This window comes from Dermacentor silvarum, chromosome 8 (assembly GCF_013339745.2).
Source record: "Dermacentor silvarum isolate Dsil-2018 chromosome 8, BIME_Dsil_1.4, whole genome shotgun sequence".
Lineage (NCBI taxonomy): Eukaryota > Metazoa > Arthropoda > Arachnida > Ixodida > Ixodidae > Dermacentor > Dermacentor silvarum.
In genome coordinates this window covers 120,701,551-120,729,116 of record NC_051161.1, presented here as the reverse complement: position 1 = coordinate 120,729,116, position 27,566 = coordinate 120,701,551, and the positions used below count along the sequence as shown (strand labels likewise).

Below are 27,566 nucleotides of genomic sequence, written 5' to 3'. Positions count from 1 at the left end.
TGGAGTGAAACTTCAAAGAAATAGCAGTGGGCACTTAGCAAACCACACGAAATGATTTACAAAAATGCAAGACAGTTGGGTAAGCCACACAAAATGTACAAGGTCTCTCTAATTGGAGCATGACACAGGGATCACAGACAGGCTAAATTGGCAGCTGTATAATAAATAACAGTCATGTAAGGTCTAAACTTTGAAAAGTTACTGGCAACGCACCAAGGTGTTGAAAATGTCAGCTATATGGGTTAATATGGGAGGCATAACTAATTGCTAAAAATAATTTTGGATTGTCTATATATGCAGGGGGGAATAAATATTTTGAGCGAAACATTGCACAGTTAAAGTTGGATCTTTTTTATGAGGTTATATGGGCATTGAAAATTTCTTTACGAAATCAAATACATTTTAAAGGCATCATTTGGAGTAGATATGTGCCCTATTGCCAGGAGCTTGAATGCAACATTTGCAAATGACGTCGGCACATTCGGCAGCAGCAAAGACAGAACCCCTCTACGGCATGCCTCATAATGAGATGGTGTTTTTTGGCACGTAAAACCCCATAATTAAATAGAGTAAAACCTTAATAATTCGAAGGTCGCCGGGCGACGAAAATTATTCGAATTAAGCGGATTTTCAAATTAGCCAAAATGAATAAAAAAAAGAAAACAAGCAAGAACTTGCCGCAAAAAGAAGTCACTTTTATTTTCCATGTCCGAGAAAGATTATTCGAAGTAATCACTGATGCATCCCGGAGATTACTTGGCACGGTAGTTCGCTGCCCCAAGTGCCATGCTCTCCAGCTGGCTCGCAACATGTAGCATATAAGTATCACCGGCACTGCACTCAACAAAGTTGCGGACGATGTTCACGGAATCGATAACTGCCGCTAAAGCGAGCATGGCGGTGCTTGACTCCAAAAATTTGGACTTGCTGGATATTCTGGACTTCGAAAATGCACCGTCAGGGTTCCCATTGAGTTCATGCATTTTCGCACCCAATTTTTTGGATAAATTGAGATGCCAAAGTTCGATTTTCCGGACTAAATTGCTCTTTCCGAGCCACGCTACCCAATCTTGGAGGCCGCCATGTTGGATTTTGCACTGGCTTGGATTCCAGTGGCTCGCTGTATAGCCTCCAAGATTGGAAGGCGCGCGCTATCAATAGAGAGCTCGCGCCATCCTCCAGTCTCGGAGGCCATGCCCGCTCTTCCTTGGCTGACAAAACGCTCCAGAGTACTGCACTTTCTTTTTTATTTCTAGTATATGCGCTCAGCGCTATCATAACCATTTATTGTAGGATGCTTTTTTTTCTGCCGTCGGCGTTGCCGCCGTGAGGTTCCATATGAAGTCCACGGGCGATAAAATCATCGCCGCGCGCCATATGTGTGAGTGACAGCGCGCGGGGGACGCGCGCTTTCATGCAGAGCGGACGCACGGCGAAGCGCAAATGCGAAAGGCCGTGGGGGTATGGCAGTGAGGGAGGGAGGGGGGGGCACGCAAATGCGTAACTTGCAACCGGGCGGAAAGGGAATTGGCGACACAATCTCCCACGTGAAAGGAGGGAGGGAGGGGGGGGCGACTTCTACTCTTCTAACAACTGCGTACTTAGCGCCAGAGCGGGTTCTCGCGCGCACCGTTTCTTGAAAGCGATCTCCAGACGGCTCTGACCTTTGTATCCGCTGTGCTTTCGCTGCTCAGTTTCCGTTGAAACGACAGACCGCACGAACCTTCGCTTGCTGCGGCAGCCACGCTCGTGTGCGCTGACACCGCGCTTGTTAATTCAGTGAGTTTCTTTTTTTCTCTATAAAGTTTCGGTTGCTATTTTGAACATGGCGTGTACACTGAGCAGGTGTCTCGGAGTGATCGGCACTACCTCTTGTGCCTTCGCGAGAGCTAAGCGGTGCAAAGCTCGTGTCTTCGATCTCCATGGTGAACTCAGTTGGCGGAGATCACCAACGTGGTGACGTTCGTGTCGACTGTACACGGAGACGTCACTGCTGTGCAAATCCAAGCAAGTCAATTCCCTCCAAGCGTAGTATGAGGCAGGACATTATTAGAGATTTTTTTTAAGTCGCACTAATGATTTTTTTTCGGCCGAACGAGTTTTCGGACTATTTTTCACTCTCCATGAGCTCGGAAAATCGGTTGGCAACTGTACCGCCCTAACTTGACGCCGCACTTTGCTACCAGCGGGAAACTTCTAATTATCTGAACAGAGTCGCGCAGGCCATTCAAATTATGCGGTAGAATTTGCCTTGAAAATGATGGGACCGCTCAAATTCTTCGAATTAACCGAAATTTTGAATTAACTGAGTTCGAATTATTGAGGTTTTACTGTACAACTTTCTCTCATTTGAAAAAACAGATTTCCTCCCGATGCACTGAAGTTGCGATGAATAAAAGAAGTCGTAGTTTCGCCCGAAAGGTCCAGCATCGAATGCGATAGCAAATTAGTAGACCACTATACGAAGTAAGGATAGCAGTTTTATCGGCCATATAAACTTGCGAACATTCGCTTACTAAATAAATTAACAAGCATGGTGTCACGCATGCACAAGCAAACATGAACACATCTCGTTCGTTGACCACGGAAACGAACTGTCAAAACGCTGGAGTGACGAAGCGTGGTGTGCAAATTGACCTTCGTGCTAGCATACCTCTCGCGTCAGATCATGAAGCTGGCATGATGATAATTGAACGACTACATGCCATCACGACAGTGGTAGGACAACGAATTTATGATGACTGTAAACGGACGACGGCATGACGAGAGTCGGATGACAAATATGCAGTGACATCAATGCCACGACCATGATGGCATCATGACCATATGAACATACCTAGTGGCCCAAGCTATTATACAACTTGGGCCACTGGGTCAGGTTAGAAGGCGGGACGATGACGGCATGACAAGAGTCAGCTCACAACGCTGCAATAACAATAACGGAATGACCACGATGGCATCGTGACCACTACATATACCTTGAGGGCTAAGCAGACAGACAACTTGGGTCAATGGTCGGCTTAAGAGGCTATCTAGATAGCTAGACAGACAGACAGATAGATAGATAGAGAACAAAATGGCTGAAGTAGGCAAAGAATGCTAATCGCATTAAAAGTGATTGTCGTATGCGCTAACTGATGGGCATACGATGAGCCACTACACCTTAAGCAGTTAGCCAATACAATAAGCTCTATACAGACTTGGTCAGGGATTTGTCGTAACCACATTTTAGCCATTAGTACGTATTAACGAGGTTTTATTTATACAACATAGTTAACACAGAAGGCAAGTATTTCATACCAGTGCAATGCATCGGGTTTCATGAATCAGCTTTCTTTTCTCTTGGCATCGGGGGTCTTCTGGTCATCTCTCCTAAAGACAATAGTAATTTTGGTTGCAATAGCAATGCTGGTGGGGAGTGCTTCTTTATCCACTGGTTAGCTCTCTTTGTACAGTGAGTCCTTGAGCCTTTGACAAGGTATTGCAGTATGCTATCATTCAAAACAGATGGTTTTCTGTATGGCCCACTTCATGCACCTTACCACGATGTTGATAAAGATAAGGGTGCCTGCCTGCCACGTTGGTGAAGAACATGCATTGCAGTGCGCTCTTCTTTCTTACCCCCAGCACTTGCACTGCTCTCCACTTGCTGTGTGCAACATTTATGCACTCACAAAGCAAATGCTCAAGAAAATGCATTGCCAGCATACGTCTGCTGCTACATACAAGCTGCATGTTTCTTAATGTTGTGGGGAAGCCACTGTCAAGAAGTTTCCAGAAGTTTTCCAAGTGACGCTGGGGTTTCCTGTGAGAATGGTGGCTTTTCCACAAGACCACTTGAAATTCTCTGAATGTGTCCAGGCGACTGGGGCTCCTAACTGCTCTTCACAGTGCTCGCTTCTGGGAAGGACATTGCAAAGCTGAAAACAACTGCTTCAGACTATCAGTCGGACAAATAATACATTTGCATGCTTGCCAATGCTCCCAAATTTTCCTTTAATGTTTACAAGCTTGGGCTTATTCCATGATTTTACGAATACTACATTAAGTTTTACAAAAGTTGCATTATACTTCAGTTCAACTTGCAAACTCATAAACATTTATGAAACATATTGAACGAACCAGTTTACGACATACAGTGGACACAGGTAGGACAAATACGAGGGGTGGAGAGATTTGCTGGGTTCAACAGGATCGCAGTGAGAATACTTGGTATCCTGTCAGTGTCTCACAGTAAGGCTGAATGTAAACTGATATTTAGTACTGTAAATAAGGCTCGAATGCAGTTTTGCTCGTCAGTCTCAGACTGTACCGTTGGAATTCTTCTGATGGTAAAAGGGCACAAAAGGAGTACTTGCTTTGAGAAAGTTTGTGCAGGCATGTTTCTGAAGAAGGCAAAAAATTGGCAACAGCGAAATCGCTGAAAAAGTAACTGTGATGTGAGAACATTGTACGCTTGTCAGTCTCCACTGTTCCCAGTTTGCTGCTGCTTGTGTACAGCATCTGAAAGCCTGTATGTATCCCAAAAAATGTGTTTGCTCAGGATCAGGGCAAACGTTTAAATATCTACATGCGGCATGGTAGTGCTGACACATGCTCTGTTTCCTGACCTGGGGTGGTATTCGGTAAGTGTCCACCTAGTGGACTGTCCATTTTGGCCACTGCTGATTGGCTGGAGCAGTATGAGCGAGAAGGGGACTGGTTGAAGGTGCCTGCCTCATTTCTCGCTCGTACCCCAACCCAGCCAATCAGCACTTCAGCAGCAGCCAAAATGGACAGTCTAGTGGACGCTTACAGAATAGTACCTCTCCTGCATTGCTTTGCTCCCACCATCAAGGAGCTTCCAGTGTCTCATCATAATGGGAGGAGCGCCAGGAATATATCACAGTGCACAAGCGACAGTGCGAGCCTCCATAATCGCTTTGGCAAGGTGGGAATGGCGCGTGCTGCAGCAGGTCGGGTGAAGAAATGAGCATTGAACATATAGTGTAGGTGACATTATTGCAGTAGAGTGGGCAGCCCCGCCCTCTGCCTGAAAGAAATATGCAGGTGCATATGGACAAGGATGATTGGCTGATGACATGCACTGTACCTTTAGTTATGCTTTGGGAATGCGCTTGGCTGTTCGCATTTCAGTTGTATACGATGGTACAAAGCGTTGCTACATTGTATGTGGTATGTACTACTAAACAAAAGCCCCATTATTATCATATTGTTGTTCATCATCAATCTTTGGACAGCTGTGGGGTGAAGGTCAGTTACAGTGCAATCTCCCTGTTACCTTTGGCTTGAACCAGCTGACTTCAGCCTGTGTCTGCAAAGTTTCTAATCGCATCGCTACATATAATCCACTGCTGCCCTCCTTGCATTTCCTTTCTGTTGGCAGCCATTCTGTTGCTATAATAAAGCTCCAGGTAGCTGTCCCACCTCCATTTGTTTGTCTGCTTTAGCTAGATTATCATCTGGCTGCATTCATTCTCTATGGGCACTTGAAATTTATTAAGCAGGTTTTTCCACACATCTAACTTACCTTAACCAAGATGGTCACATTCTCGCTAGTAGCCGTGTTGAAGCTGAGACACGTTATGAAAGCTTGGACAGTGGGAAAACGGAAGGTCGCAGGAAAGATGTCACCAGCCCATTTGCTGGCACTTCAATTATGATTTGAGCTCAAGGTCCACCATTTACGTTAAACGAAATGAAGTGTGTGAAGAAGTGCACTTGCAGGTCTTACATATCTATTGCATGCTGCTTTCTTCCTGTTTCTTACATTACACCCATTATATTTCATTGCATCGCTGATTGTGGGCTCCTTATCCTGATCTCCCTTTTAAATAATTTTTTTTAACCTCCAGGTTTCAGTCACGTATGGCAGGATGCAGTGCCCCTCCTTTTGGTGTCCTTGTATTTGCCATGTGTTTGATGTTGAACTGTGATTATGCCATTGGGCGAGTAAGCATTTGCCCATCCCGATTGTCCGGCTGTGTCACTGGCGCAGGTGGTGGAGGCGGGTGAGGAGCAGCTGCCATCCTGGCTTTCACTGGTGCACGACGAGGACAGCGGTGCACTGCCGCGATTGGTGGGTGTGCCCCTGCACGCTGATGTGGGCCCCCATTATCTGGCTGTCAAGGCCATTGGAGGCACCGACGGTTAGTTCTGTTCAGCAACACTCATTCGTCTATGTCATCACAAGCACCATGCCTTCCTTCTATGCATATTGAATTATGTATCTATGGAAGAGACACTCCAGGAAGACGCCCAGTTAAGCTAGGTTGGCAGATTACACCCCTGGAATGCCAAGTAGGTCTTGAAAGAGTACTGTTGTGTTATTTAGAACGTCCATTTTTTAGTGCGATAGCAATTATATGGAGACTCCAGGCGCATTTCCGCCATTGCCGTGATGTTCCGCAGAGAGTCTAGATGCGATGACACCGTGGCCGCGCGCTGTGTGCTGTAGGTGGGAGTGAAAGCGTGCGAGGGGGAGCCAAGGATCATAGCTTGATTTCGCGCGTGCAAGGGAGGAGGCATGGAGAAAGCGCAGTCTTCCACTGCGCGCAAGGCACTGGGTCGTCTTCCCCCCACGACTCCACACGCAAAGTATGCATACGTGCTTGCAGTAGTTGAGCACAGACCCGAACGCACTTCAATGGCCATCAATCAGTGTTGCGACCAATAACTAATGAAGCACTTGTAGGAACATATTAGTGACAAGCTTTCCGCAATGTTTTGCAGTCCGTTATCATATCGTCCGGCGGCGAATTTTCGTCACGGTCACACCATTGGCCGCACTGTCTAGCCAGTTCGGCTTAACCAGAGCTGCCTCGTCGGATGTCGGTGACTAAAGTTACGGCTTCATACCGAATCAGCGCAGATCTATTTGCATTGGTCGCAGGACGCTCAGAAAGCTGACAAACCACCTCGTCAGTGAAAGCGAGTGTACGGGATGGCTGTTGATCACGGCGGCTGCCATCCTTGCAAAATAAAACACTGTACTGTGGCTCCTCGTACTGAACACCATTTGTAGGCGAACTATGGTCTCTTTTCATAGCTTCGAGCAACCCATCACAAGACTAAGTGTGGATTTACATGGCGGGCTTGAAAATATGTGACAGTGCACAGACCCACGGCTGCAGTTGCATTTACACAAGCGACAGATGGGCATGGACAAAAAAAAAGGGGGGGAGGGAGGGGTGCTGACGTCATAATAAGCTTCGATGAGCTTCCCCATTTGAGAACTTTTTACCGTCTGTTAGTGCCGACCGCACGCGCTGATGCCCGCAGTGCTGAGTGACGTGATGTGCATTTCCTGTGTTTGTCTGTTGCACACATTGACCTTAATGAGTTCATGATAACTCACAGAAACCACCTGCCATAAAGATTGAAGAACCATCCTATTTTCTGGAAGCAAACTGGGAATCAATACTTTCTAAGTAATAGAAGATTTCCATTAAGCACAGTATAGCCCATTATTAAACTGAAAAGCCCATTGGTATTTAGGACAACTTCACTAATTCTTCAGCTTCAGAGGGGAAAAAAAGCAGATTAATTCTATTTGACAGACATTATGTCAATAAAAAATATTTTCTGGACCTTCGTATATGCACTGAGTTATCAGTGCTGGCATATTACTTGGTAGAGCAGAGCATACTGTGCATCTCGATTCATAGGTACCTAAGTTACTGATAGCAAGCAAGATTCTTGTTACGTAATGTGATCAGCCTCCTGAGCATCTGCAGCACTGTGTTTTCTGCAAACGAATTGGAAGCATAAAAAGTTGTGCTAAATTTTCTGATATTCGATTAGAAATTTACTATTCGGTATTTGCACACCCCTAGTTTTTTGCTTTGGCCCTGAACTGCAGAAGTGGACTGATTTCGTGTGCCTCATTGGACGCAAGGAGTGGACTCGCAGCCGCATTTGCTCGCCTCACTTCGAGCTTAGAAAAAAAGTAATGTTATGTTTACATCTGCTTTGCCGTATTGAAAATTTGCCGAAAGGTTATATTTTATTGTCCGGATAGTTCATTATAACACTTGGCACTCTTAATTGCCTGGTTTTCAAGAAAAAAAAAAGCGAATTTTCCTTTGTCAATAGGGAAGCCAGCTGTTGCCAAGGCAGTGCGAGCACATACATGTGGCGCCGTCTATTGGCAGCTGCTGAAAGCAAAGCAGTCGTTGAAGCAGGCTTGCCACGTGGGAAAGACGATTCATTTGAAGATGTTTACAACCAAAAGTGATCAGCCACGTCTAGTATGGGGGCAACTGCTGTCTTCAGAAAAGCGTCGGCCCTGGAAGACGAAATAAGGACGACAGGGATATGGTGGGGTATGTGGGTTTGTAGATGGATAAAAAATTCACGCAGGAACTCCTCTGGGAGTTGTCTAAGTATGCGTAAGCATTGTGCCACTTGCTCATCTCCCCGCAACCCGGTGTCATTATCAATGTTATGAAACTTGATCCAACAAGTATAAACGACAGTGCTGCGGCGACACGAACTGCTGCGGACGGCAGGGCAAGGTGGATTGATGACGCAAGCAAACTACTGCAAGTGGCGGCGTCCTGTGCACTGGTGACGTTCCTATCATTATAAGCCGTTCTCACTCTTTAGTGCTTTGTGCATCCGTGTCGAACCGTGATCAATCGTACTCCGGCGGTGTATGGAGCGGCCGTGCGGGCCCTATCTTGAAAGCGATCTGCGATGAGGACAGAGTGTGCCAAGTGCTGATAGCTTTGTGTGTGCTGTGTTCTCGCCGCTTAGTTTGCGTTCAAGCGAGAGGCAGCACGAAGGCCAATTGGCTTGCTGCTACGGGCCCTATTTTGAAAGCTGTAGTCTTATGGCACGGACGGAGGGACAGGTTTCCTCGTTGGGTAGGCATAGAAATGCTTACGCATTTAATACTACTGTGGAATCCCGATTATATGACTTTCTCGGAACCACACGAAAATATCTTTAATCCAGGTGTCATATAATCCTACCAACATAACTTATGTCTTTAATACACATTTTCGTGCGAAACAGCTGTAACATAGCCTCCTATATACTTCATGCCTGCCCATCGTCGCAGAGAACGCAGGGAATCGGTCGTCGCGCCTGGTTCCATCACTCACCACCAGTTGGCGGTGCTACCACAGAATAGAAATATAGGACGCTCTACCGCGGCGTGCGCTGTAGCATAACTATATGTCACGTTATTTTTTTTTTTTTGTTGGTGCCGATTCTATCATTTTACAACATCTGCGGGCGTTTAGCGTCGACACAGACGCGTACAGGCAACTGCGAATTGCCTCTGCCGCAGACAAAAAAAAAGATAAAAGGAAAACCAGAGCTCTCATCAGCACTACTATGAAGCTTCATTTTCCTTCTGCTTATTATTACATATGTTTTGTATGTCAGTGTGGAAAAAAAACAATATCGGCTCAACAAACACTTTTATAGCCATCATTTGGATTTAAAGTTTGTGGAGCTTTCGTGACAGGGGCTTCTATGAAATAACTTTGCAATGTCGTTCTTGACCGTTATCTTCAGGGCAAAATTAGTGAATAGAGGGCAGAAGGAACTTTGTCAGCATGATCTCCAACAGCTTCTCGTGATGCTCAGGCACTGAACACTTGAATAGCTCACGCTCTTGCAGCACTTCAGCAGCATTCACGACAGCCTCCCTCAGCGGCTGCTTAAAATTTCTTCGCTTAGCGAGCACTATTTCAACACACTTGTGTAAAGAATTCAGCACAACTATGAGTTCGTCTGACGGATACAAGACCGCCTCTGTCTTGAAGCCTAATCAGAGAATCTGATGGTGCCGAGGGCTTGGGCTTTGTCAACAAAGTGAGGCATTCTTTGCAAGACACCCGCTCATTAACAGCTCTCGACAGGTATCCGGAAACCATCGCTAGTGCTGTACATTCTGGCGAACGAAGTGTTTCTTTGTGCCGGGTAACATGGTTGACCAGTGCTGCTTACGCTCAATTGCCCGCGTAGCGATGAGCATGTGCTGTATTCCGTGTCCATCACATTGCTGCTTTTCGATGTTGACACAATGCCTTTCTTTGAAGACTTTTCTCTTCTGCACAAAACTGCTCGTGCGTCTGTCTGGTCGTTGCTTCCAGCTGACTTTCTAAACCACCCAAAAAAAGATTCAATGGCATCAGACGAGAACTTTCTAGTCGGAACACATCAAAAGTGCATCTCTCTCAGCAAGTATCTGATGCATTCCACGCTTGATGCATTCCAACTTTGAGCCACTTCTCTTGAAGTACTTCATCACTCGGAATTTCATGAAATAACATGCCCGGGACCTTTCTCTTACTGTACGAGGTGCATCCAGGTCCACAACAATACGCCATACCACTGGGTATCAACTCGCAAAGCGCCCCGTCAAATCACTTAAAGTAGCATAACCCACTCATGACCACGATGTCTTCTTTTCGGCCGGAAGGCTCTCATTTGTGTTGCTGCTAGACGTCCTCAATGAGGCACCGACAGTGTCACCACAGCCACAGTCCTTCAATACCTTGCCGCAGCTCACCGCCTCAATCGAAGGCAGAAAACAAGTTTTTTTCTCAGCCGTGGACAGCTGCAGAAAGGTGGTGATCTCTCAGCAAACCAGCGAACTGTCGGCAGGAAAGGCAAATGAATATTGTCTCGATTTGACACTAATGGAGACGCGAACACGCAATTTTTCGCGCCTTTAACTATGCACGGCGGCTAGCGAACTATTCTCGGGTATCAGCGCCCCTAGCGGGCGATCTGTGAGAAGGTCAGGCAAGGAGGTTGAACGGCGCTCCCGGAGTGATTGCGCGGGCACAGAAAGTATATAGGAGGCTATGGCTGTGAGGAGCTTCAATTAAGCTACAAGCTCAATTAAGCTCTGCAGGACTTGGAAACCAAAACTGCTAAAAAAGTATATGCAAGAAGAATACTGTATTGCAGGTGCCAATCACTCTTTATTAGAGAGATTTAGCAAACAGTGTACCGTGGTCTTTGCCCACCAGTGTGCTAAAACATTCTTTTCTCATTTACAGACTTTAAAAACGTCTGTCAATTTCTTATAGCCATTTTTTAAGCCACACAGCAAGAGCTGTCTTTCAAACCTGCCGCCTCGCTTGACTGATTTTCCAGTGACCACATTATATAAAACTGGTATTTTGTTTCGTGCGGCTCCATTAAAAGCTGTATAGATAAACGTTGAGTTCTATGGGAAGATAAACCAGTCATAAGAGACTGCATTATATGTGGTCCTTCACTATATGTGGTTACATTATAAGTGGTCTGAGCTGTAGAGTCGATCCCAGATATATGAAACTCTGATATATCAAATTATTGTCCTTATCGAAAAGTTTTAAAAATCCCCTTGAACTTCCAATACAAAAGTATAGCGATGTACTACGTGTACATCGAACTCCCGTTCACTGCCACATTCGATGAATCGAACACTGCGCCACTCCGCACCCCTGCAAATGCGCTTCCAACGGAGATGCGATCACTTCGCGTGCCGTCTGAAATATTTAATGCTGACGAATTTGAAATCGCACTGTTTTGGCAGATGCTGTCAGACAAGATATTGAATCTGAAGGGCAGTACATGCCATGGAGGAAAAGTGAGCGTCTCGGTTTTGCTCGCTGCGCACATGGATGGCTTGTGCAAACTGCTGCCATTCGTTATCGGGAAGAGTAGATCAGCACTCTGCTTCAGGTGCACTAATAGTGTCCCAGTCCGACACGCGTTCCACAAGAAAGTGTGGATGAGACTCAATATGTTCACCGAGTGGCGCCGCCGTGTTTATCTTGTAGAGAAGTGCTTTCCGCAAACAGAATTTTAGGATTAAGCTAGTGGCCTGGACAAATCCGACCTCAACGTCCACTTAGACAGATTTTTACATTACCGTTAGAATTTAGCAAAACCACCATGCACCACATCCGCACTTCGCAGAAAGACCATTTTGGCAGCGGCACGCCAGACTCATCGCTGTGTAATTCACAGGTCTGCGCTGAATGTGTTTCATTCGTGCTTGCACAGTTACACGTGAGTAAGAATGGACTCGTATGTTCAGCAAGCTGAAAGCCACTTTCCAAACTAGCAGCGTGTTTGTAGTGTCGGCAGTCAAAAAATAGCCATTTTGCAGAGGCCGGAGGAGAAGGGTGGAGGCCGGATGCAGAGGCCGGAGGAGAAGGGCGTTGTAGCGTAGCCGCGCCGACCTTTTAGGACGGTCGAGAAGCGAGGACAACTGGTTCAGAAACCTGGCATTTGGCTCGTTAACAACGGCCATGTATGACACTCTGCTGTTTAAACAACGTCTTATTGGTATTGCAACGGACACCCGGCAGTGCATGTTCATGCATGATTCGCAATATAAGTGTGCTGATGGCGGCATGGCACGTATCTATACAGGTGAGTTTGCTTCCATGGTGTGACCATTTCTACCTTATCTTGAATAAAAGCTTGGAAAAAGCACTTCCAAGCGCAAGAGGTGCACCCTGGTCTCAAGTCCGGATGGCACAGGCCTTCAGGATTAGCGTTGCGATCAAAGACCATTCCACAGCACAAGTGACTTTGTGTGCGACATTTGTGTGCAAATCGTAAGTTAAGTATTGTTTGTATAACATGGCTTTAGAGAAGCAAATTGGTAAGTTCCCGCTTTTCGCTATCTCGGGAGACTGTCTCAGACAGTCTCAGACTACGGTGGTTCAGTGCAGTGGCGCACCGAAGGTGGGGGGGGGGGGGGTTGTAACCCCCCTGAGGCCGACTTGACCCCCCCCCCCCTTTTGTTTAACCCCTTTTCTTTCCTTGCGCATTTGAGTACTGCAACTAAAATGTAAGACGCGCAATCGTCTGCACATTCGTAAAAAGTGCATTTTTGACAATTTCCCGTGAAGAAATTGAAATTTGTGCTGTTTAGATGGTATGGTCAACCCCCCACCCCTGGCAGAGATCCTGGGTGCGGTACTGGTTCAGTGGATGTGGTGTTCTGCTGGTGAACATCAGGCCGTGGGTGTGATTCCTGGCAGAACAGAACATGCAATGGAAAATCCTTTTTACAGGTGGTTAAAACCTTCATAGCCCCAGCATTGCTGCGGTGTGTTGAACTTCATCAGTCAACCAGTCAGATTTATCTGCTCCCAGAGGTGCTCCTAATGGCTTTGCCCAGTTCCGTCCCTGACCGTTAATACTATCACAACATTATTCTCTCCCTTTATTAGCTGCTGACTCCTTGATCATGTTACGAGGCCTGAATTTCATGATCCACAATAAATCATGAATTATGCTATCTCTCAATGCAACGAACTCAAATCTTCTGTGCTGATAAGTGTTAACATCAATGCACACCACAAATTTTGAAGACAAATTTCTCGTAACTAGATCTAAGCATGGGATTTCTGCTGAATAGATAATATGTCATTGCTGTTCAGGTTAAGTTGCACAGTTAGGACAGGTACATTACTGTGAATAATGACAAAGGTAATCGTGGATATTTTTTAAATGGCTAACCGTAGTTTGCTTTCCAAGTCTGCTTCAAATAATCCAGCTAATGTAACAGAATTGTGATATCTACTACAGGAGGTCTTCAATAAGTCTGTTTCAAAAATATAGGTAACCTGGCATATTATTGGAAATCACGCTACTTTTTAAAAGTATAGATTTGTTCCATTTGCACCTTTTCTTAGCTACATATAGAATTGTAAAGTTGATTTTTTTTCTTTGAAGTTGACCTATTGCTATTAAATGTTACCAAACATCATGCAACTCTCTAGGATTTCAGAAGTTTGTAGGTTTTGTACCTATTTATAAGTGCTCAGGAAGCAGTAACATAAATATTTTTATTGTTTTGTGGCCTGTAAAAGCAGCCTCCTCGTGCAGTGTGCAGTGTTCTTTGGTATGTGTCACAAATATAAGATGGATATTCTGGGACACCCACTTTCATAAAAGCCTCCACAGTTTTAAAGGCTCATGCATTATCCTGAGATTTCTGTTGGCAAATATATGCAAACTACGGTCACCAACACATAAAAAAGCACGAATCTTAGTAAAGGCTGACTAGCACATCAGAAGGAAGCATGTTTCTGTGCCTTGGCATCTTCAACATTTGTTAGTGTGCATTCCTGTGCACCTGCTTCATGCGCTAACAGTAGAATGCCAATTTTCGTTACGTACTTGATCGTGATTTTTTATTTCTTTTCATGTGCCTTTTGCTCGGTTTTATTCATAGAAGTTGTACAACATGATTTTGTTTACAGGTGAATCACAAGCCCAGGACGTTTTCTCGGTCGAAGTGCTTGATGAAGAACGAGTCGCAACGCGAGGTCCCTGCGGGCCAGGAGACCCCGTGGCTGTGGCAGTACTCACAGTCGATGCCGATGCCAGCCATGCAGCTCCGCTGGCACGAGCTCAGCTGCTGTCTGGCTTGGCTCGATTTCTTGGCTTTCCTACCAACGAAGTAACCCTCTCCCCGATGGCTCCCGGCGAGCCAGCTTACGATGAAGCAGCTCTTCTGGCCGGAGCCGGTGACAGCCGATTACGCCACACGCAGGGTCTTAGACTACGGTGGCGCGTGGGTTGCAGTAGCGACGTTGAAGCAGCCCATGCAGCTGCACTGGCCCGACTGGAGACTGCAGCGAGAGACGGGACGCTGTCAAGAATCCTTGGACACCCAGTTGTCGGCTGGCATGTGTCAAGCGTGCAGGCACGACAGACGCGGGCCCACAGCAATCACGTTGCGGGCACTCCAGTTCTGCCGGCAGTGCTTCCCACCTTGGTCAGCAGCAGCAGCATGGAAGTGAGCGAACAGCCCATGGCCACGCCTGAAACGCGCATTGTGCCTACAATGGCATCGCCCGTGATGAACGGACCTTCTTCCCATGCCCACCGGCACCACCACGGTGACCATGCTAGGCATGGGGTCATTGCCCCATCGCCCACGCTCTCCGTGGTGGCCCTGCCCACAGCACTGCCCCCAGGACACACTCCACCACTGCCACCAATTCGGCCAACGCGCACCGTCACTGGCTGGGAGGCAAGTGGTGTGCTGGAGGCAACGCCAACCTTTGGGCCCGGCATTGTGGAGCCCACGAGCCGGCTGCCTGAGCCATCGGCGAGCCCGCCAATTCAGCCGTCCGTGACCAGAAAGCCCGGCAACTCACGGCCCACGTTGAACAAGCGTCTCCAGAAGCTGGTTGTGACAGCGGGCAAGGTGTGGAGCTACGAGATCCCAGAAGATGCCTTCCACGATGCGGAGGATGGGGACACACGCAACTTGAAGCTCATGTTTGTTACCTCGGCAGGTACAGCCATTGAACCCCGCTCATGGATCCAGTTTGACCCTGAGAAGCAGATGCTGTCAGCTTTGCCACTAGATGACAACATTGGCAAGTACTACTTCCGCCTGGAAGCCATGGATGCTGAAGGAGACACTGTGCACGACCTAGTTGAGATCAATGTGTGGCAGCACACCAGTGCACGAGCAGTCCATCACAAGTTCAATGCCACTCTTAAACCCAAGCGGTGGGAGTATGTCAACAGCCTGGACTGGCAGATTGCTGCCGTGCGTAGGCTCGCAAAGTTCTTTGGGGACCCTGATGAATCACAGATTACCGTGCAGGCAGCAACTAGCGATCCTTTCACACTTGCATGGACCAATGATTCGCTGCCAAAGCACCCTTGCCCACGAGAACAGCTGGAAGCACTGTATGATCGGATGGTTGACAGTTCTGGAGGACCAACGCCAGCATTCAAGAAAGCTCTAGGCAACCTCAAACTCCAGTCTGTGCATGTAGAATACTCTGGTGTCTGCCAGGCACCAGCGTCGGCTGCACCTCCTCTAAACAATCAAGTGCCCACTAAACGCAACCCTATTGGCCAGATCAATGCCACTGTAGGAGAAATCCTGCGTTTCATCATTCCTGATGACACTTTTTATGACTACGAAGACGGAACCACTCGGTATTTGGCGCTGAGTTTCCTTTCTGCTGATGGTCTCCAACTGCCCCAGTCTTCATGGATACAGTTCAACCCACGGACGCAGGAACTGTATGGCTTGCCTTTGGATGTGGACATTCCCAGGCACGAGTTCCAAATGGTTGCCCAAGACAGTGGCGGTTCAACAGTCACGGATGTCTTTGTTGTTCTGGTGCAGCCCCGTGCGCAAATGAAGTGGGCTGTTGAGTTCAGCCTGCACTTAAAAGAGGACTTCGAAGCATTCAGTCGCAACATCAGCCGCAAGGTCTTAGTTGCCTGGAAGTTGGCGCAGCTGTATGGCGATCCTGACCCCAGGTTCATCACAGTCAACACCATTAGTCAAGGCTCAGTTGTGTATGCCTGGACCAATAACACACTTCGTTATGAACCATGCCCAACAGAAACTATCCTTCAGCTCATGCGACGTCTGGTACATGACAACCAGACGTTAACACAGCGGCTCATAGAAGAAATGCGTCCAGAGTTCCATGTTCTCAAGGCAGACACCATGCCTCTGGGACTGTGCATGGACAAAGGCCTTCCACCCACCATCGGCGTGGGAGCGGGAACAGCCGCAGCACCCACAGCACCACCTCCTGGGGAAACGATTCCACCAGCTGATGACGATGATGTGTACATAACCACCATCATTCCGGCAGCTGTGATTGCAGCAATGCTTCTGCTGGCTGCACTTATCGCCTGCCTACTGTACCGCAAGAAGCGCAAAGGGAAGCTTAGCATGCAAGACAGCAGTACATTCATCAACAAAGGCATCCCTATCATATTTGCTGATGAACTGGAAGACAAGCCAGATCCGGCCAAGCCACCGGTAATAATGAAAGAAGAGCGACCTCCTCTTCCACCGCCTGAGTACCCACGTGGGGCCACTCCACAGACGGGACGCCGTGCCATCACTCCTCGAGGAGTTGATGTTGCAGACAGTGCTGCACCTTACCAGCATCCAACGCCACCATTCGCATCGGGTCGCGCTGACCGTCGGCCCAAGGCTGCACCGACCTACCGGCAGCCGCCACCGTATGTCCCACCTTAGTACTAGACTATCTTTTTCTCACGGTGTGACTGAGCCTGTACTCCTGTCCAGCTTAGGTCAGACTGAGGCAGAAGTGTGAGAGGTGGCCATCAGTTTGATGCATGGGAGCTCCCTGCGTGCGCGCATTTGCAAGGCAAGCGAAGCCAATCAGATACAATAGAAGTTATTGCTTGTCTTTCTTGCTGTAAAGTAAAAGATTGCAAGAATGGCATAGACAGAAGGCAAACAAATGCAAATATTCTCAGTATCGAATGAAGGCTGTCCCAAGGGCGTGAACTTGTACTTGGTGGTCAATACTGTCAAAGATGAGCTGAGATGGGAGCATAGCTGGTTGCAAAGGCCCAGCACAGATGAGACTGCCATTTCACCATGAAGACCATGCAGACGCATGGTCGCAGAGAATGTGAAACTCAGCTGAAGGTTAAGGAAATGTGGTTGTCTTCATTGCCATCAAAATAATGTAAAAGTGCTGAAAGTTGACAGCACAGGCAGCTTAAGAAGTAACATATCTGAAGTGTTTATGTGCAAGTTGTTTGTTGTGGTTGTCTTCTCAACGGCTGCTATAGTCCTAGCTAAGCTGAAACAGGAGCACAGCTGGCCGTGAAAGTGTGTCCTCCGCTGGCGCTTTACAGGGAATCGCAAGAGTGAGGAGATAGAAACAAAAATACACTGGCCGGGCTCTGTCCCTGGCGACTCTGGCCCTGTTGTCCCATTCTCCCGTGTGGTGTTCCGGCTCCCCAATTTTTGTTTTGCCCTGCAAGGTGTGTTGTTCATACCCGTGGCCGTCAACCAGGTCGTGCCAGTGAGCGGCATCTCGCGGAGCCTTCAAGTGCATTCTCCTGTCGCTGTTCTTCTCCCTCTGCGCCTCTTCTTTGAAAAGCAAAGATGACTTCTGCAGGCAAAAATAGACTTTTGTCACCTGAACAAGGACATGCAACAGGTGTTCAATTCATATTTTCTCTCTGTCTCTGTGTGCATCATGCTTCAGCAAGACGATGAGTGAGCTCTGGGCACTGAAGCGCTCAGTGTCGTTGGCAGGCTCCCTCGCATAAGGACTTTTGATTACATTTGTTCTTGGAGAGTGGCGTAGGCATTTCTTGTATTTGTTGCTTTCTTGTGTAAACCTTTTTTATTTTAGGAAGGCACACATTTGAGTCAGAAGGCCAACTCGTGTCTCTATAGGAGAGGAAATGATGAATTGATTTCTTCAGTCCAACTGCAAACGCCGTGCACTCTGCAGCAGATTTGTATTTGACCCTTTTCGCAAGTTGCAAGTAAGCTTCATGGCATTGCACATTTGCCCAAGCAGTGGCGGCACCAGTCACAGTTCAATTGACGCAGGGTTTTATCATGAGAGCCATGTTTGCATTTTTCATGTCATAAGACAAGTGAGCTGCTCGTTTGTGGTGTTTGCAAAGATGACTATGCCACCATTAGCTTGGCAGACTGCCTCGCTGGAAAGCTAGCTTTACTCTTATGAAGAGGGTCCATTTGTCTCTGGTTTTGCTCATCTTTTTGTGACGCTTGAATGACATGGCAGCCTCGTGGAATCTTTGCACAAGTTTTTATTGTGCTTCATGCATTGTGTGGACCAGGTGCTGATGCATCAGGGAGTCTAGTTGTGTTCATCGTTAATATATATACTATATATATTATGTATACATATATGTTTGTCCTCAATTTGTACATGGGCAGGGCCCTTCGTGCTTTTTTTTTGTGTCGGTATACCTGTGTGGTGCAACATAAGCCTACACATTAACCAGCTTTTTACGAGCGCCTGGAAGCACTTTTGCTCACTAACAACCAATGTCTAGCAAGTCTGGAACCACTGTTACATCGTCGCGTTCACCACTGTAACATACTATTTGGTGACTTTTAAATGTGTACTGTTCAAATTGTTGTATCGCATGCCACGCAATGCCAGTCACGGAGTGGGGCTCACAGAGGGTGCTGCTCCTCATTGCTGCCACGTATACTCGCAGGGAACCTTCAGCAATTGCTGATGTATGGCATTTTACGAGACCCCCCTTGATGGCAGATTGCGCTGTCAAATGGCTGTGACACAACACTCTGTTAATGACTTCATGCCTTAGCACAGAGTATCCTAACCTCAGTGATCATTAGCCGTAACATTTTTTAAGCTCGCCTACAGTGGTTATATCTTTTTAATTTTGTGGAACCGTTGTACAAGTTAAAATCCGGTTTTAAGTGCTTTTATCCAGGAATGTTCACAGCTGCCACATGTTAAGTGGACCTGCCGTAATGGTAGAGCAGCTAAGTCATTCCGTTATTAACACCGACGTTGCACGCTTCATTCCTGGCCTCTGTGCCTGCGACAGTTCATCGGCGTGAAAAAAAAATGGGAAGGTGCCAGTGTGAGCAAACGTGGCCCCCGGTGACGAACTCTGGGACTGCTAAGTTACTTCAAGCAGTGTCCCTGATGCTCCTTGTTACTGATTGAGGTGCATGAATTGCAAACTGCAAAGGGCTTACACATATTGCAGAACTTAAGCATTTGGCTGCAAGCCTCTTCAGGCTGCGCATGAGCTTTATGTTGCATCGAGCTGCACTGAATGTACAGAAAGCCTAGGCCTTTTTCTAGATTGGTCCATTGCAGGGATATTCTCACTTTTGCAAGATGTAATGTCTGATGTGATGCCTCACTCAAGTGGTGGGTCTTCTGCCCACTGTTGTGCTTGGTGGTATTTTTTTTGCGATGGAGAGGTAGCCAGCGCCACCACTGTTGGCTGCTCCGATCCAGTTTCTGCTACATGCAGCATGGTTGGCTATCACTCAATTGCGAAGGGATGATGATGATGACACCCAACACGGCACCCACTTGTTTAGCCACTCAGTGCAACGCTCAAAGTGATGTCCCTAAACATGATCAATTCAGAATACAACCCCAGTGCTGTTCATTACCACCTAAGTGCATGACTGTGTGAGTGCTCTCTGCTCCCGATGCCGTAAGTAACCATTGGCTGTGGGGCCACTGGTACAGCGAAAAAAAAAATGAAGTGCAAGTTTGTCACTGTCAGATTTGGCTTGTAGCAGAAGGACATTGTCGCTTGCCTGCATTTTGCTGTTCTTTATTTGTATGCGTCTTGAAGCCTAGGCAGTGCTTTTTTTATATGGTTTGGTTGCTAGTGCATTGGGTTTAGGTTGTGTTCTCCGGTGGGCTGGTTGTTTTATTTACGTATGTGTGGATGGATGAAGTGTACGGGAACGCATGGGAATGCCTGCTATCAGAAAGCCTGGCAGTACAGAATTGCCAAAGAACAAGCACTGCCTCCTGATGTGCACTGAATTATTTGTCTTTACTTTGTTGTGCAACATGTGACTGCCCGTGCTTTGGCATGCTGGCAGCAGGAGCTGTGTGTTGCATGGGCGGCTTACAATCATCCTAAGTCAGTATAATGTAACTCATAGAGTTTCACGTCAATAAATGTGTTGACTTTTGAAAGCTGCATCATTGCTGCATATGTGGCACTGCCACAAGTGAAATGCCATATCCCGGCACCTCTAAGCACAAACAAGCCTGAAAACTACATACCTGCCGACTATCCCGAATTTGCCGTAAAGTTTATGCATTTGGGTTACTGTTATGACCTTGTTGCACCAATGTTTACAAAAATTAGTTTTGTTTACATGAAAGTTTACCTTATCGGTCTCCGAACCGGCCATTGCAAGTATTATGCTGGTGAAAGGGTACAAGAGGGGCACCTACCGCGAGCCAGTTCATAAGTACAAGTTCCTGAAGCATGCTAAATTGGCCACAGCAAGTTCGCTAAAAGGTCACTGACCAAAAAGCGATGGGCTGCTTGTCAGTCCTTACTGTTCCAAGTGTGCTGCTGCTTATGTGCTGCATCCAAAGGTAAATCATCGTTAATAAAGTGCACATATGTATCCCACAAGAGGCGTGTGCTCAAGGCAAGCTTAAAAAAAAAAGTGTGTGCTATTCTCTCCCTCCCTCTCGGTATTGTGGATGTGGGATTTTCTGAACTTGAAAGTTCAAAGACTGACAGGTATGAAATTATGCACAAGTTGTTCACGGGTACTAGTCGGTTCCATGAGGCACCTCTCTAGTTTCTGCATGAAACAGGCCTGCATGCTTGTTTAACTCTTTCCCTACCATGGACAAAATAGCTGTTTTTTGTATGTTACAGCAGATGTTTTTTTCTGAAGGAACTGCTGCACTTAATATTTAATGTAATGCATAAACAGTAAGCAAAATGAATGCACTTTTCACGCATAAAAGTTTTATTAACGAGATGTATGTCATAAAAAAAGATATGAATTGTTAAACCGAGATTGTGCGATAAAATTAAAGGTTGTAAAGACACGCTTGGGTATCTTACTAAGAAAAAAAATGTTACGGAAATTATAAGATTTACAAAACGTATTGGCGTCTATTAGGCACTATCTCCGAAAAAATAGAAATTTTTTCATTGAACAGGTATTTTGCTACAAAAAGTTTACTACAAGCACTACAGTTGGGCGTGCCGAGCTGCGGCCGCCGATGTTCCGGACTGGTTTGCGTCGTCGTCGCTTTCAGACTCAAAGTCGGCGTCCTCTGACTCGCTGCTATTCGATGTATCGGATTCGATAAAATCAGCCGCAAATGCAGCGGAATCGCGATATCTACGATCTCCCGAAGCGCGCGCGCCGTTTCCGGAGCCGGACATTTTTGCTTTCTGCCATGACGATCGCGAAACTTCGGAGCGCGTTTAAAAATCACTGCCTCCCGGGGAAAAAAAAAAAAAAAAAAGAAAAAGCGAACTGCTTAGAAAACTAAAACATAGTTCTCCTTCATGTCCAATAGCGCAGTATGTCCGTGAGCGGCGCGGAAGGTCTCGAAAGCGGCATTTCAAACCATAGATAGAGGGCTAACCATGCCCAATGGGCGCGGTGCGGAAAGAATCACTTTGAAGGAACTAGAAGAGCAACGCTAATTGGCTTTAGACTAGTGAATTATTCTTGCAAGACTCCAGTTGAATTTTTTTGGCAGATGAAGTTGAGTTACTAGCAATGGAAATGAAGGCTAAAGATTCCATTTTTTTTAAAATTCCATGTCCGTTAGCAAGGTAGATATAACCTTGGAGTTAGTGCGCTATTGTTACATCACATATTGCAAAGTACTTTCGTGTGTTTGGGCCATTTATGTACTGAAAACGTTATCGAAACTTGCTACGTTGAGCGTTTGCACTGACAAGCAATTTTTATGGTATGCATTTTTTTTTTAGTGTAATGGAAAGCTTACTGGTCAGTGTGTTCAATCATGCAGTGGTAACACGGACAACGCCGTGTAGAATTTTTTCTCTGAGTTTTTCGATCTGCAGTGAGGAAGTAGGCGTTCACTGGAAGCATGCTGGCAACAATGATAGGTGAGCGCGATAGCGATTATTGGCCCTTTTCGCGGCGATCCCGTGGGCGCTGCCATGTTTGATCACGTGGTGACGCGTCCATTGCTTGCCTCAACTGCCTCCGTTGCCTCCTTGTTTACAATGGAAGTGTATGACGCCGGCGCGGTTTAGAAAACCTCTGTTTTCGGAGATATCGTAGACGGTGACTAGGTGGACGACACGAAGCTTTGATCACAGCTTCAGAGAACATGCAAAAGCACTTTCGGAGCTGATTAAGCTATGTACAAACGGTGCAAGCAGCGTATATGGTGCTTGTTCTAAAAGCGAGGCTAAATATGTATTCCCAAGCTATCCAAGCTTTCCGATTATGAATTCAGTCAGGATTAGTGTGTTTTGCTCTTTGTTCTTTATTCGGCAAATATTTTGAAGCAGTGGCTTGTCAGTTTCTAAGTCAGTGAAGTTCCTCGGTGCGGCCACTATCTGATTATGTTCTGCCTAATCGCTCGCGGGTGTGCTCAGTTCCGCTAGATTTGTTCTTGCTGCGCAGAAGGCTTGAAACGTAGCTGTTTTGTACATTGTAATGCCTTGTAGCAAATATATATTACAGCTAGTAACTCGCTTACTCTTGTAGACCGTCACGAAACATTCAGCTTCGACCATTCGTGTGCCATAGGTGTAATCCGTCATTTATTGTGCGTATACTGTGCGCATGCATTCAAGTGTGCGCCCATTCACTTATTCTTGATCGTCGGCGATAGAGTGGGCGTAAGTTTTCCTGCCATTTGGGACAGATGTGTGCAGATAACATGCGCGAAACTTACTATGACAGGAAGCGGCGCTAACCCCTTTGTCATTGTTTAACGAGTGGTACTCACTCTTGCCGACGTTCTGGCGATGAAGCCCTTTCTTCGAAGGTTAGCGATACAAGGCTGGCGGATGAGCAAATTTCTATATCCTCGAGGAAAGCCGTACATCACGAAGTGCCGGTAACACGTTCGGACAGTTGCAGCAGCGGTCCGCGAACTCGGCCACACAGATTCATTCTATTACTTAACATGCCAGTCACTATTTTTGCAGCCAACTACTGCACACGTCTTCAATCCACATGATTCAATCTAGCATGATTGGAGCACAGTGTGTTAGCGAAAACTCAGTTGCATTTCCGACAGCTGATCGCACAGAAGCAAGGCAGAAGCGGTAATGGTTTCGCATTCGTGCGCGGTCGCTGAGGAGAGTCATGGCGCGCCGCCGTGAGCGCCATCTCGTTTTTCTAAAACAAACTTCTCCGCGAAAAGGGTCAATACGCAGGCATGGAGGAAGGAAAATGTTTCCTTCCTCCATGTACGCAGGCATTGTTAGAAGGCAGACGATGAAGTGCGGTTGCAGCTGTGAGAAAAGTTTTTTTGTCTGTCAAGCCGATGGTCCTGCGATTCATGTATCCTGAAGTGTTAAATTATTTCCACATATAATAGCTACGTGCTTTCGCGATTTGCTATCTAACAGCTTTTCGCATTAACAAGTTAAGGGTGTTTTTTTAGCCAAGCGAAGTTCTGTGAAACGGCGCTTTTACACGTTATATGCGGGCATGTCGCCGTAGCCACGCGTGCGCTTTTGATTTCCAAATAATATCGTCTTTTGAAGACCTGAGCGAGCTGGAACAAGGAATTTTAGCTCGCAAGCGTGCTCAGAATCTCGCGCGCGTACAACACCAGGGGCGTAGCCAGAAATTTTTTTCGGGGGGGGGGGGGGGGGTTCATCGGCCCGACCGGGGGGGGGGGGGGCAAGCTTCTGCTTTCCTCTAGGTCACGTGATCGATAATAAATGTTGGTAGTTTAAGCACACTCTATACATGTATATCAAAGACATGGGACCCCCCCCCCCCCCCCCCTCGCGTGTGCGTGTGCTTGTGCTGAAATTAAGTAAAAAGTAATGTACGCTCAGTAAAATACAGTAAGTACGACAGGTACAGTGGGCGTTTGGAGCAACCGTCTCTCATCGCGCCACTGAATGGACCAGTCTTCGAAAACGCATCATTGAGACGACCCGCCCGATCGGAGAAGACATCATTAATTGTTAATCTCCGTTAAGCGTAGATGGCGTCGTCCTCGTCGGGGCGAAGTGCGTTTCACAGGTCAAGGACGGCTATACATGTGAAAATGCACGTGTTATCAGGCTATACCTACTCCCATAGCAATAGCTTGTTCGCTGCGTCTTTGCGCTAGAAAACTTAAATACGCGCAAAAACGAGTAATGCTTTTTTTTACGAAGCTTTCGTCGCCTTGCATTTCCTGCGGCAAGTGCATGGGCCGCTGTGTCTTCCGCTGTGTGCGAGCGTGCAGCCGTCATTTGCCTTTACGTCAACAGATTCAGAATTGTACAGAATATTTCACCGCACTGCATAGTTATGGCATGTGTACGCATTTTAAGTAGTGCGTGCGAGTCATTTCTGCTTCACTTAGGCCGGTGCAAACAGGAAGCGGCCTTGTACCTCACAGAATCTCGATTGATTGGTGTACTAGTGATGCAGGAATTAACTCCGGTCTTGTTCAGTGCATAGTGCACATAATCAATTTCTCAGGACGCGTGAACTCCGACGAGAACTGTCAGAGCCTGCAACAAGAGTTTACTTACGCTGTACTGCGCACAGCTGTAATCCATGCTTGTCGGCTGTCTGTTTCGTGCATTCTGTTGCAAGTCGGTGGAATTTCACTGCTGGCATCAACCCTTTCGTGTGTACATTGCTGGTTTGGGATTCCACAACACAACAGCAACTACCAGCCTTTCGTAATTGCTGGTTTGGGATTCAGCAACACGACAGTAACTACCAGCCTTCCGTAGGGGCGCAATCGCAAACGAGAGACGTTTTGCGCTGCAGACTATGGCTACGTTCACACTTGGGAAGCGGCAAGCGGGTGGAGAGGCCAAAGCGGCCGGAAAGGCCAAAGCGGCCGGAAAATCTTTTCCGCGCATGTCCAAGTTCACATTTGTTTTGCTGGCACCGCGGCCGCCGCTGCCGCTTTCGTCCACATCCATCTAGTCTGCGTACGTTTGTCGGCGTGGTGGTGCTCATTATCGCATTATTTCGAGCGGTATGTTCATTCACTGACCCACCCGTCATCAAAAGTGATCATCTTGCGCAATTTCGCGTGTCATCTGCGACCTTCGGTAAGTTCCTCGTTGGCGTTCCGTAATTCTCCTCACACGGGCGCGGTAGCGCTGTGTCACAGGTTGCTGCCTAGGCGTGATTATATTTCTTTAATAGCTTTTATTTACAAGTTGTAATAACATTTCATCATTTTGTATTATTTTCGGCGCCTCCAGGACACGAAAGCGGCAACGGGAACACCAAAGCTAAAACCCGGGCTGGCCCTTGTGTTGAGGCTCGCCGAAGCCTGCGCGTCCTACGTGAGACCTACGCTCCCAATCTATCGTCGCGACGAGAAAAGCACCCCGCGACTTCTGCAACATACCGTGCACGTGCGAGGAGAATTATGGAGCGCCAACGAGGAATCTGCCTAACTATTGTCTGTCATGGAAGTGGAAGAAGAAATGGCTTTTATACTTCTACCTATTGTTTTCTAGAAATGGACAATGAATAAACGGAAGACAAGAAAACCTCGGAAACGGCAGTGGTGGGTTCGCCTGGCTTTGCTAAAGTGTAAGAAGTTGGGTCACGCCAAGGCTTCGTTGCCGCACCTCCTGTCGCGCGACGTTGAATTCTATCGCGACTATTGCTGACAGTACGTTTTAGTACTTCTCTTGTCGTAGAGCAAGGGGTGGTTCTTGATCGCGTCGATCAGCATTGCAGCCTACACTTTTGGTGCCATGTTCAATGTTACGACCGGAAGTTTACATGCTAGTGTAGCTTCCGGTCAAGCAGAACGACTTTCCGCCACGTTTCCGCTTCGCCATGGCGAAAAAATCGGTCCGAGACCAATTTGGCTCGCCGCCTGTTTTTCTGCCTGTTTTGCCGCCTAGGCGGGCGGATTTTTGCAAGATTTTGCCGCTTCCGCCAGCTTCGAGACCAAGTTCCTACGCGAACGCGGCCTAACCGGCACCTGAAGGGAAGCGGCGGAAGTGTATACCGGAAATTTCGACCACCTGGGGACTTAACGTGCACCTAAATCTAAGTAAACGAGCCTCGAGCATTTTCGCCTTCATCTAAAATGCGGTTGCCGCATTTGTTGCTTCATTTGTTGCTTCATTTGTTGCGCATTTGTTGCGCATTTGTTGTTTCAGAATGCGGCCGCCACCATCGCGCCCAAAACCTCACAGAGTGTCAAGGCCTTGACAAACACCGTGACAGTTTTTTTCCATATGCAGACATGATTCGCTGTAAATTACCAACCCAAACGGAAGCGCCCAGGAATGAAAGTGTGAAAGTAGCACCGGTTTCTTGAAATATGTAAGCGCGAAGCGACGAGAGCAAAGGGTGGGTTAGTGGGGGGGGGGGGGGTGCAAAAAATTTCGGGGGGGGGGGGGGGTTGAACCCCCCCAACCCGCCCCTTGGCTACGCCACTGTACAACACCAATCGTGTGCCGCCATGCATTGAGTGAGGGACGCGAGCGACGCTCATTAGCATGGGCATTTCTTTTACTTCGTAATACGCATAGAACCACTGAGCGCATGATACCACTGGAACCATTGGTCCTATGTTGCGACAATAGGACCAATGGATCAAATAATCCTAGACGAGGCAGCCTAAAGTTTGCCCGCGCGGCACCAGCGCCAATACTCCCCTGGCGGAAGGATGGAAGTGTCGAAGGTCGCCGCTGGGCCAGCGCGCGCCGGTGTTCTCTACGGCGCGAGCGATCGCGTGCGTTGTTTTAGCGACGGCGAGCGCGACCTTATCAACCAGGAACGGTGGCACGCAATACTGCTGTGTTGTTGATTGCCACAAGAGCCTCGAAAGGTCGAAAGCCGCCCGTGAAGTCCTAGAGAATTCCGGGGAGGTAGTACGAGAAGGACAGACGACAAGCGTGGATAACTGCGGTGCGCCAAGTCAAGTAAGTGACGTACTTTCACATTCGCGTGCAATATCACAGCCGCTCGATAACAACACAATAGTAATGTGCCTGTATTTAGCGCATGGCCGTTCGTTTAGACTTGTCGCGTAGTTGAATTGTACAGTGACATCCGCCGTGTTAGCTTAGCGGTAAATGCATACGTGTAGCGCCGCCAAGCTCGACGACGCGAGCTCGAT

At 47.3% G+C, this 27,566-nt stretch overlaps 1 protein-coding gene across 1 annotated transcript in view; it reads left to right on the top strand.

Annotated features, from left to right (window-relative positions):
- LOC119461646 (dystroglycan 1-like) overlaps window positions 1–20,462 on the top strand; it is a 40,501-nt gene extending 20,039 nt beyond the window's left edge. The window contains exons 3-4 of the mRNA XM_037723010.2: window positions 5,999–6,149; window positions 14,232–20,462. Of these exons, the coding sequence (XP_037578938.1) occupies window positions 5,999–6,149; window positions 14,232–16,999 (2,919 nt within the window). The 3' untranslated portion in view covers window positions 17,000–20,462. The remainder of the gene's footprint in view (window positions 1–5,998; window positions 6,150–14,231) is intronic.
- The last annotated feature ends 7,104 nt before the right edge of the window (window positions 20,463–27,566 follow it).